This window comes from Triturus cristatus, chromosome 11, assembly GCF_964204655.1.
Source record: "Triturus cristatus chromosome 11, aTriCri1.1, whole genome shotgun sequence".
Taxonomy (NCBI): domain Eukaryota; kingdom Metazoa; phylum Chordata; class Amphibia; order Caudata; family Salamandridae; genus Triturus; species Triturus cristatus.
The window spans coordinates 1137021301-1137033353 of NC_140594.1; the positions used below are offsets into that span (position 1 = coordinate 1137021301).

Consider the following 12053-nt stretch of genomic DNA (forward strand, 5'->3'; position numbering starts at 1 on the left):
TCTTCTGGTCTATTGCCGTTAAAGTCCACTAGTGCTACTACCACTAAGAGCTTATTGAGGAAGGGAACAAAAATGACCAGTGGAGGTCCACCCCCTTTGAAGAAGAGAAAGAAGGGTCCACAGAAGTCTGATAAATTAAACCCACCTGGTAATACTAAGAGAAACCAGGTGGATAACAACACTACGACTTTTCACTCTACTGACCCCATTAATTCATACGACGTTGAAACCCAGTCAGATTCCCAAAATTGTGATTTATTGACTAACGAAATTGTGGGTCGAATAGAGTTACTTGTAAAATCACTTCTTCTCCCTCTTTTAGAAAGAGCTAAGGGCATGATGAATCAACTTGGGTTAATTGAGAAATCGGTTGCGCAAAACTCGGAACAGATAAAAGATCTAGGGGCATATGTATCAACATCACCATTTGCGATTCTCAAATAGCGATTGTTAAGGAATCGCTATTTGAGAATTGCAAAACGGGATGTATTTAAAAATTCGCAAACTTTTTGCGATTTCTTAAAATTCCTTAATTGCGATTAGCAAATTGCGAAATCGCAATTAAGGAATACCTGGCCATTCATTTCTATGGGCCAGGAGACCCATAGGAATGAATGGGAAGTAATTCTCAAATAGCGAATTCGCAATTTGCTAATCGCTATTTGAGAATAATTTCAAAGGTGCAAGGGTGTCATGATGACACCCTGATGCACCCCTGAAATGAGCATGTGTGTGCATATGGCGCACATACATGCCCTAAGGGCATGTATGAGCGTCACGTGGCACTTTGCAAAATTAAAAATAGTGCATTTTGAAAGGAAATCGCAAATTACCACCAACTGGAAGTTGGTGGTAATTTGCGATTTCTTAAGGATAATTCGCACAACTTGGGTGCTTTTTACATATCATTTAAGAAATCGCAATGTGCGATTTCTTAAATGATTGCGCAAAATTAAGAAATCGCTAAATTAGCCATTCCTTAATTTTGCGATGGGATTTTGCCTAATACATCCCGTTTTGCGAATTTTTACTCGCAAACGCTGTATTTTGCGATTCGCAGCGTTTGCGAGTAAAAATTAGCTTGATACATATGCCCCCTACTCTTAAATACAGTGGCAATTCAAAATACCATTACTCACTCTTCCCTAATTACAGTGACAGATGATAAACAAGTAGGGCTAGATCAACCGAAAACAAAGATATTATCATCTTTAAAAAATCAAACTAATTCATTGCAAAATCAAAATAATAATACTGTCCCTGACTATGGTAGTAAAAAACTAACTCCTGCACACAAGCGATATATGTTTTCAGTTGCTCCATTGTCAGGCAGCCGCTTAATTCTCGTTTGTCAGGGCACGTAGTGCAATAACCCCCTAAGCACCACAAGCTCGGTGTGCTTTGCCAATTGACAGGATCGTAACCTGATTAATGCGGCATTTATGAGTCGCCATCCTTGTTACACAACACTCCTTCCCGCACTTTCATATTGCTTTCCCGGTATTTGCTCCCCCACGATAGACACTTTCCATTCCATGACATTCAGGTGTCCCCGGGCCACCTGCCAGGGAATACATGCATGCCGAGCTGCTTTGTTCTTTTGTGTTACTCTTTGTAGGAGTCTTGCTCAGTATATAGTGTACACCTATGATGAGGCACTGTGTCCAGGCAGCCTTTAGTGACAGTGTTTGATCCCTGAAAACCAAAGCTCTCAAGGAGTAGCCGTTGAGAGCAGCTAAGGCTTATCTAGTAGTGTGCAAAGCAATTGTTTGTATCAGTAAGCTTTTCACAGTGCTCTAGGACCCTTCCCTAACGACGCCGAAGGAACAGCTTGGATCAAGGAAGGTTAGAGAGTCACCTCACCCGTGGATATCCAGAAAAGACAGATACCTGCACCTGGGAGCCCGGTGCATAGGGGTGAAGTGGTGTCAGAAATCTCCATAGACGCAAATGGAGGGTCGTGCAAATTCAACACCTACAGTGTCTCTTGGATCAGGCCAGTGGAACCAGAATGAAGAATCCAGACAAGAAGAACCTGACAGCAAAGGGGACAGAGTCCAACCAGGGGGCAGAGAAGCACAATACCATCCCTGGTTGGAGGTTCTTGCTGTTGCACGGTGAAGAAGAGACAGCAGCTATGTTGACCAGGTGATGTTGCAGAAGCGCAGGAGGCTTTCACGAGTTGCCCTACGATGGTCGATGAGTGTAGGGTGGTCAGTGGTTGGCAGGTCCACCAACAAGTCTTTGCAAACGCAAACAGCGGTTAGTGAGAGAAGGTGCTTGGTTGCAGACGAGTGTGGTCTGTGGGCCGAACCCAGCAAGAGTCAGCATGCAAGACAGCCACCAGGAATCGATGGAGCTCCCTCGGGGATCATCTAGCAGCAGGCATAGGAAGTCACAGGGAAGCCTCAACAGCACACAGAAAGTGAAGGCCCACAATGCAGAGGATGCAGGCAGGGTGAGGTTCTTGAAGCTGTGCAGTGCTGGGGGCAGGGGCTACTTGAAACTTGAAGATCTGTGCTAACAAGCCTTTGCAATGTAAAACAGACGTGGTGCACAGGGAGGTTGTCTACGTAGTCTGGATAGGGATTACAGTCTTCCAACCTGCAGGGAAGACTAGTCAGGCCTCTGAAGAACCAACAAACCACCACCTGTGTTGCAGAATTAGGCAGTGTCCTTGGGACAACAGGACCAGCAAACCGGTCATCGACATTGAGGTCCCGGTGGATGCAGGGAAGTGACTGCTTCACTTCAAGGGAGATTCCTTCAGGCTGGGATGCAGGCTCATTTTTGTGTGCCTCTGGGGATGCATAGCCACAGAGTTGCACATCTTTGGAAAAGCACAGGGATGAAGATGCAGCAGGATTCTTCCTACCAGGAGGAGTCTCGTTGTGGTTCTTGGCTGGAAGAAAAGCAGAGTTCCAGTTTCCACCAGCAGCAGAGTCTTTGAACATTCCTCAGAAGACAGTCAGTTCCAGAAGTTGTTGTTGGGACGAAAGTAAGGACCCACCCTCAGGGTAGCCCCTAAGTAGCTCTAAAAAGGGGAAGGACCTCTTCTCTGGTGACCCACCTACCAGAGGAGGTCAGGGACACGACTCAGATGTCCCAGTCAGTCAGGTGCTCCCTGGGGCCAAGATTCAACATGGCGAAATCAAGTGGCCACCTGTTGGAGCTCTGGGGCACCTCCCTAGGGAATAGCTGGGCACGGGAGTGGTCACTCCTCTGTCCTTTGTGTGGTTTCACGCCAGAGTGGGAGCCAAGGGCTCCTGAACTAAGGCCAACCTGGTTCATGCAAGGAGTGCACCAAATATGCCCTTTAATGCAGTCTCACCCTACCTAATTTTAAAGGAGGGGTGGTCACACCTCTCATTTGCAGGACATCCTTTGTTCAGCTCACCTGCCCAAATGAAACTCATCAGCAGGGGGGCAGAACACTCTCTAGCGTTGGTAGCAGCGCAGGCTTGCACTCAGACCCTGTAAGGCTACATATGTAGGTATTGGCTATCCTCTTAGGATCTCAAAGTACATGGCATCATGCAATCAATCAATCATGAGTTTGTTAAGCGCAGCTACTCACCCGTAAGGGTCCCAAGGCACTGGGGAGGAGGGGCGGTGCAGGTTCCAGTCGATCAAGGAGGGGGTCTGTCGAAGAGCCAAGTTTTGAGGTTTCTCGTGAAGATGGGGAGTGATGTTGGCTGTCTGAGGTGGAGCGGTAGGGCGTTCCAGGCTTTGGCCACGAGGAAGGAGATGGAGCAGCCTCCCGATCTGGTCTTTCTGGCATGGGGGACCACGGCGTAGGAGAGCTGGGCTGATCGTAGGGTCCTTTGGGGTGCGTCGAATTTGAGTCGGCTGTTCAGGTATGCTGGTCTGGTGTTGTGGAGGGCTATGTGTGCGTGGGTGAGAATCTTGAAGTTGATTCTAGCCTCGAAGGGAGACAGTGGAGTGTGTGCTCATGCTGGGAGCTATGGCAGTATCTTGGCAGGTTGAGGACCAATCTTGCAGCGGCTTTCTGGATGTTTTGTAGCTTGCGGTGAGCTTTTTGTTTATTCCGGTATAGAGTGCGTTGCCGTAGCCAAGTCTGCTGGTGATGAGGGCGTGAGTGACGGTCTTTCTGTGCTCAAGGAGGATCTATTTGAGGTATTACGTAGGAGGCGGAGGGTGTGAAAGCAGGAGGATGTGACGGAGTTGATCAGGCGGTCCAGTTTGAGCTCAGAGTCCGGGATGATTCCAAGGTTGCGTGCATGGTCCATAGGGGTGGGTGGGCTTTCGAGGACAGGGGGCCACCAGGTGTCGATCCAGGCATCGGGGTGTGGGCCAATGATGAGTACTTCTGCTTTGTCAGTGTTGAGTTGTAGGCAGTTGGTTTTCATCCATTTAGCGACAGCTTCCATGCCGTATTGAAAGTTGTGTTTTGCTGCGTTGGGTTCGTTGGACAATGTTGAGTCTGTGGGTTCTGACGATGGGGGCGAGTGGAGCCATGTAGACGTTGAAGAGCGTGTGGCTGAAGGAGGACCCCTGGGGGACTCCGCAGGTAGTTGGTGTAGGGTCCGAGAGGAAAGGAGGGAGTCTGACCTGCTGCGTTCTGCCGGAGAGGAAAGAGTGGATCCAGTCGTGGGCCTTGTCGCAGATCTCTGCGTCGTGGAGTCTGCGTGTTAGGGTGCGGTGGGAGACTGTGTCGAAGGCCGCTGAGGGGTCGAGGAGGATGAGGGCTACTGTTTCTCCTCCGTCCAGGAGGGAGCGGATATCGTCTGTTAAGGCGAGTATGGCGGTTTCTGTGCTGTGTTTTTTTCTGAAGCCGGATTGGGAGGAGTCGAGGATGTTGTGCTCTTCGATGAAGGTGGCGAGTTGGCTGTTGATGGCTTTCTCAATGACTTTCAATGGGAACAGGAGCAGGGAGATAGGTCTGTAGTTTTTGAGGTTGGCGGTGTCCGCCGAGGGCTTCTTCAGGAGGGGGTTGATCTTGGCATGTTTCCAGTCGTCGGGGAAGGAGGCGTTCGCCAGGGAGCGGTTGATGGTGTGGCGAAGTATGGGTGCGATGGTGTCAGTGGCTCTGTTGAAGATGTGGTGGGGTCAGGGGTCCGTGGGGGCCCCGGAGTGGATTGTCTTCATCGTCTTCAGTGCGTCTTCGGTGGTGAGGGCTGTCCAGCTGTCAATCATTGGCCTCATGGTGTCCGGGGTGGCTGGATTAGGGTTCAGTGTGTTGGTTGTCTTCACCCAAGTTGTTGTAAATGTTCTTGATTTTGTGATGGAAGAAGGTGCTGAGTTTGTTGCAGAGGTCTTGTGAGGGAGAAATGTCAGTCGCCTCGCTGGTGGGTTGGGTGAACTCCTTGATGATGCTGAAGAGTTCTTTGCTGTTGTGTGCGTGTGTAGAGATTCTGTCTTTGATCGCTGTTTTTCTCGTATTTCTGATGAGTTGGTGGTGGGTGTTGGTGGCGGCTCTAAATTTGTTGTGGGCTTCTGTGGATTTGGAGTTCCTCCAGGCCTTTTTGAGGTGGCGGCATGTGCGTCTGGACTCTCGAAGTTCGGTGGTAAACCATCTGGCTTTCTTGACATGTGTGTTGTTGTTCTTCTTGAGGAGGGCTACGGTGTTGGCGCTGTCGGAGATCCATCTGTGCGGGATGCGGTGTTGAGGTCGTCGTCTTCCGCGGTGGTTGGTGTGGAGTTGCCGAGTGAGGAGTTGAGCTGGTCATTGGTGGTTTTGGTCCAATTTCTTCGTGGGAGCAGGTGCTGGTGTTTGTGGATAGTGGGTGTTCCGAAGGTGAAGGGGACGCATCAGTGGTCTGTCCACGGAACTTCAGTGGTGTGGCTGAAAGTGATGGAGTTTTCTGTTGTGAAGAGGGGGTCGAGGGTGTGTCCTGCTGAGTGCATGGGTTCGGTCACGATCTGGCAGAGTCCAATGTTGTAGAGGTTGTCCAGGAGGGATGTGGTCTTGGGATCTAGTTGGTTGTCGAGGTGGAAGTTGAGGTCTCCCAGCAAGGTGTAGTTGGTGGACGCTATGGCCTGTGGGGAGATAATGTCCATGGTGGAGTTGGTGAAAGGTCCAGGGGGTCAGTAGATGAGGGTTACACTGAGGGTGGTGGTAGGGATGGTCAGTATCTTGAAGTGAAGGTGTTCCATCAGGTCTGTAGGCTCGTCAGAGGGTGCTCAGGAGGAGGTTGGATTTGTGGACAATGGCAATTCCTCCTCCCGGGCGGGTGGGTCAGTCTTTCCTGGAGATCTTGTATCCTTGGGGAATGGCGATGGCGATGTCCAGTCCCGAGGTGGTGTTGGTCCATGTTTTGGTGAAGAACGCTATGTCTGGGGTGGTGCTGTCGAGGAGGTCCCAGATTTCGGTGGTGTGTTTGTGGAGAGATCAGACGTTGAGGAGGATGCATTTCAGGGTCTTCGGTTGGGTTGTGGTCTTGTGGGTGGGTTGCACCATGTCCGTGGTCTTGGCGGTGCTGCAGGTGTTCCGGCAGCAGTAACAGCTGAAGGGTCCGTGGGTGTCGGCTGGTGATGCTAGCTTGCAGTTGTTGTTGCATCCTGGGTTGAGAGCGTGGAGTGCCGCTGGGTCGTAGCGTTGGGGATGTCCAGGGTTCCTGGCACTGGTCGGGACTTGGACGGGCGCAGAAGGGATTGCCATTGGCGCACCTTTGGCACGCCAGTGGCGCACCCGCTGCCCATGGCCGCTGTGCGGATGCGCAGCGGTCGCCATTAAGTAGTGGTCGGGGAGGGCTGGACAGCTGTGAGGCGGGAGCGGGGACGGGAGCTGGATTGGGCCGGTCGCGTTGGTTGTGCTGGGGGGTAGGGGCCGCGGGGGCAGCAGCGGCAGGGAAAAACGGGCAGAAAAGGCAAAAAGAGAGGAAAGAGTGGAAATGAGGCAGTGAAAGGTGCAGGAAAAGTGGGGGAAAGACACAGAAGGAGAGTGAGAGGGGAAGATTAAATCAGTGAAAAACGAGTGAAAACGGAGAAAAGACACAGAGAGGTAGTGAAAGGGGGAGATTGAAATCAGTAAAAAACGAGTGAAAACGAAGGAAAGACACAGAGGGGGAGTGAAAGGGGGAGATTGAAGTCATTAAAAAAAACAAGAGAAAATGGAGGAAAGACACAAAAGGAGAGTAAAAGGGGGAGATTGAAATCAGTGAAAAACAAGTGAAAACAGAGAGAAAGAGCGGAGCGAGAGAAAGGAGACAGAGGTCCACTGGACCACCGGGTATGAGGAGTAGGTAAAACCTGTGGGTGGAGGAGGGCCTCGCACACCAGCACTCGAGAGTGCAGGGGCTCGGGGGAAGGCCTCACTTGATGGTGGAGCTGCGAGGGGTGAGAGCAATTTCACTGACAAGGAGTCAGTGGAATCTGTGTAGTTGCATGATTACAACATGTTTGATACCAAACATGACCAGGTTCGTAGCAGCCATTGTGTAGTTAGATATCTCGACTTGCCACTGTTCACTGCATACCTTAGAATGTCTGTTCCGCACTTACAAAGCCCATAAAATGGAGTCTGGGATTTGTGGGGTACCTCTGCTCGTGCAGGGGTACCCAAACACTTAGAACCGTGCACCCTGCCCTTGGACTGAAGGGCATACCTTAGGGGTGACTTATAGGTTTTATGTGCTGTGACCAGTATAAAATGGGAACCTTATATCTGAAGTGCAGGGTGCATGCACCCTGTCATGCAGACTGCAATTGCAGTTCTGCTGACACAGTTTGCATGGGCTCCTATTGGTGGCAGAATACATGCTACAGGCCATGGGAAACCCCTGGGGTACCAATGCCCTGGGTACCTCAGTACCATATACTAGGGACTTACAATGGTACCCCAGTATGCCAATAGTGGGGTGTACAACGTTCCTACCAAGCAAATTTAGAGGGGCGAGCACACTCACTGGGGTCCTGAATAGCAGGATCCCAGTTAACAACAGTCAAAACACACTGACACCAGGCAAAAAGTGGGGGTATCTGTGCCAGAAAGATCCTACTTTACTACACTCTTGCGTTTTCCCCAAATATAACATAGCTGGTAGCACCCCCACTCTGAATATTGTTTCATCATCACTACTTCGTACTCCCTTTCATAATGTTTAATTATACCAATGAAACATAAATGTATGGCAAGGTTGCTTGGTACACAGCAATTTTTAGGGTTGGAATTACTTCTACCTGAAACACAGCGCTTACTCACTCTACAACTCGAATGAGTCTACGCACTGTTTGTCTATCCTTTTTGTGATTGTGTATGGGGTGGGCTACTTCGCTGTGATTGGCTAAGCTGTCTCTGAGATCCTGAAGCCAGAAGAGTAGCTAGACTTGGAGGATGGCGACAGCTGGAGGTGCAGGTAATAAATTGGGCAACTGGGACTGCATGTCTCTCTGGGATGTGGGCATTTTCTCTTGGAAGCCGTCTAAACACTTTTTTTTTCAGAAAGACTTTATGTCACAGCATAAAACCCAGCTGTAATTGCTGGATTTGTCCACCTGGCACAGTGATTTGGCTGTTCGGGACACTTGTCAGCTTCTGACTGGTGGAATGGGTCCTAATGGTTTGCGTATTTGTATAAAGTTTAGGACCCTCAATAAGGCTCTAATGCCCTTTGATGATTGGTAGCACATTACTTCCAGGGAAACCAATCTTTAGCGATTAATCAAGTTTGTGCTATTTTAGTGAGTTTGATCTGATGGGATGCTTCATCGTACACATTAATAACTTTGTCATGCATGTGTGTAACACATTGACCATCCAGTTGTGTATGGATTTTAATCAGTACGGTTCTTGATGCTATAACTATATTTTTCACGTGTATGCCTCTTCCTAAATGTATTCAAGGCAAAGTTGAAAGAGCTCTTCCTGTGGAGTTCTTGTATTCAGAGAAACATGCTTGACAAGTGGCTGCATGACTTGCGATGCTTTCAGGCACCATATTGAATTTAAGTCTTGTATAATTTGTAATTTAAAATCATTAGCCTGTAACATGCTGCTTGCTAAAAACAATAATCAGGAGTAGTTCACCTTAATGTCACAAATGGCATGGGGTACCTTGGCGGCGACGGCTCTAGAGCGTCTACACCATAGAAGCATATACCCAACTATGTGTGCATTGTATACTTCAGAGTGTCTTTGAACATGTTGATTATTTTGTATTGCTTTAATAACTGTTCCTTAGTACTTGTATCAGTTCCTTAGCAAAAAGGTGTCCTGCAATGGCATTTTATCCAGTGGGGACAGAAAATCAAAGTCCTTGTTCATCCCATGACCGAACACTCAAGGTAAAAAACAAAACGGCTAGCATGCAGCCCATCCACTAAAACCACTTTGATGCCTCATCTGGGGTTTGATGTACTATATAAAACAACAAAAATAAAATTCAGTACCAGGCAGCACCATGTTGTTGGATTTTTTTCTCAACATAGGTCCTTAATTTGTGCTTTGGTGTCTGAATTGTCGAAAGTGTGAGTGTTCTTGTGCCAGCTGTAAGTACAGGTGATGCTGTTGTGAACTCACTGTTTGTCGTAATTATACCTTATTTCCAGTCCTGGGCACGTTTGGCATTTCTATTGATTTAATATTCTTGCCTGCCACTTCACAGGTTGATCAAGAGATAAACCAGAAATTACTTTTTCAAACCACTTAGAAACAGCAATCATTTCAAAGGAATATATTTACGATACTAGCATAATAATGTGGGAAATCTGGAAAGATATGTTGGGTGTTTGGAAAAGCAGAAATAGACAAACTGATTGTCGGAATGTGAGTATGTGAGATTTTGTGCGCTAGGGATTGAGATGAGGGGAGTTATCTAATAATTAACTTACTGGGTCAGTGTGGTGGTTGGTGCCCCAACCGTTGTGATGGAGGCCACAAACACATACAAAATCTGCTTCCTGCTTTTCCAAACACCCAACACTTCTCCATGTTGCTGCCCCACTCCCCACCCTGTCTTCGTTGCTTGCCCGTAGCTCTGCCCTCCTCCCCCTCCTTGCTTGCCTGTCCTGCCCATCCCGCCTGGAAAAAATTCACTTTGATGCTGTACGAGCCCTTTCCCTCCTGGAAGACTTGGAATAGGAGTGTTATGGTGGAGGAAATTCCACAGGTGGATTCTTCCCTGGATTTACCATTTTCTCAGATATTGGTGGGTTTTCGTCTATTATCGAACTCTGAATCATGTCCTGCCATTCGACTGCACTATACTGTGTCGTGCCTTCCTTGCCTCCCAACACCACCACCCGTAACCTGTCACGGTCTGCCCTGATTCACTATGGTGGGCAGAAGTGGACAGCAGTAGGCAGCAATAGGCAATGATTAGTGCAATGGATGGAATCCCTTCTGAGGGCAAGAAGCGGGTGGTGGCAGCACCGGTAGCAAAACGCAGTTTAGTTTTCTGGGGAAAAGGTCCGAAGGGGCATGAGAGCTCCCTGACACCTCTGCAGGCCTCAGCCTCCTGCTACCAGCTTCCCCTGCTTCAATTCTTCATCACATCAGTCCTTGCTTAGAGCAGCTGACAATCCTGTCAAATGAAATTTACCCATGCAGCCGCATCAGGTCTGCCCAAAGAAAACTGCAAAATACTGGAACCAGCACAAGGGACACATAAGCCTCCCTTGTTGGCTTCTTTCTACATTGCAAGCCAGACTGATTAGATATTAAATGTACTGACATCTCACTTTTTTTCCCTGAAGTTTTATATAGCGCAAACTTGACCTGAAAGTATCAGAGCACTTTACATGAGCACCAGTTGCATTACAGAGGGACACATTCATTTTTTTTGTTTCATTGGTGTTAGGCACGGAGAGATTAAGTAATTTACCCAGAATCACAGGATGTTGAGCTTCCCTTTTTTCCTACCCTTGGAAAGACAAGGGCATGAGGGAAGTAATTTGGTAATGCAGCTTAATCACGGTACACCACTGGCCCCAGAATATCAATGGAAAATACCTTCCTGTGCTGTAGGGGCATGCATCACCTTCTTGGAAATGTCCCTACTTATAGGAATCCCCTGATGGACCTGATCATCACATGGATGGAAATTTGATGTGGGATGAATCCATTTCTCCTCACTCACAAATCTTTAGTTACTGATGTCTAAGAGGAACATCAGAACTTTTTGACATTTCACTTCTTTGCTGGGGCAAAAATAAAATAAGCTTACTTTGGACTATTTGTGCTACTATTGTTATGAGAATGGATCAAATATTTTTGCTCTGCTTTTTAATCTGGAATGATTCAGAGTTGGATAATAGTAGAAAACTCTCCAATATCTGAGGAAGTGGTAGACCCAGGGAAGAATCCACCTGTGGAATTTCCCCCATGGAGTAAAATCCGCCGGTGGAGCCTCCTTTAAAACATTTCCTGAAATCAGAATCAAGTCTTAGCTTGAGCAAAACTGGTGTGTCCCTTTCACATTGTGTAAGCAATATTTTGCCATCTGGATTTAGCACTTCTTCCATAAATGTGAAGATTTTCCAGTACTCCAGCACCCCAATGTTTTGAGTGAATGATCTGTCACCAAACTGATTTCATAAAATATGGGGCGCAAAGCCAAAGACACAGAAGCAAAGGCATGACTGACTCAAGGAGAACTAACCTTCCGGACAACTCAAGCACAAATGTTGTTACCTTTTTAAGATGGAAGCCCTGAATAGTGGTGTCCTTCACACACAGATGTGGTATGCCAAGAGGAACAATACTGCTGTAGCGCTGCGTCTCATGGATCACGGCATTGGTGTATGGCAGCTTGATCCGGTGTTCATATTGGATTATTTTGTTGGGTTCTAGGACATCATCAAGCTCTCTCTGGATTTTCTCTGGGGACAGATATGCAATAGTTACTAGTGGGATATGCACTAGAGACTACCCAGTTTCCCCTCTCCTCTCCCATCATGTTGAAGGGACTCAGACCTGTGGCATCACAAGCTCTGTAACTCCTGAATAGGAGCATATTCTCCAAGTGCAATTGTGTTTCTCTGACAACTTGACAAATTTTAATATTGATAATCTAGACTTTTTGACAGAACTATCTGCAAATTGAAGCAGCTGAGGAAACCCAGAGCCCTGCCTCATTGTCGCAACCACATAA

At 47.9% G+C, this 12053-nt stretch overlaps 1 protein-coding gene across 2 annotated transcripts in view; it reads right to left on the minus strand.

Annotated features, from left to right (window-relative positions):
* Window positions 1-12053, minus strand: part of LOC146786206 (cytochrome P450 2J5-like) — a 336717-nt gene that overhangs the window by 42453 nt on the left and 282211 nt on the right. For both annotated transcript variants that reach the window (XM_085635783.1, XM_085635782.1), the window contains one exon: window positions 11594-11781. In XM_085635783.1, coding sequence (XP_085491909.1) covers window positions 11594-11781 — 188 coding nt within the window. The remainder of the gene's footprint in view (window positions 1-11593; window positions 11782-12053) is intronic.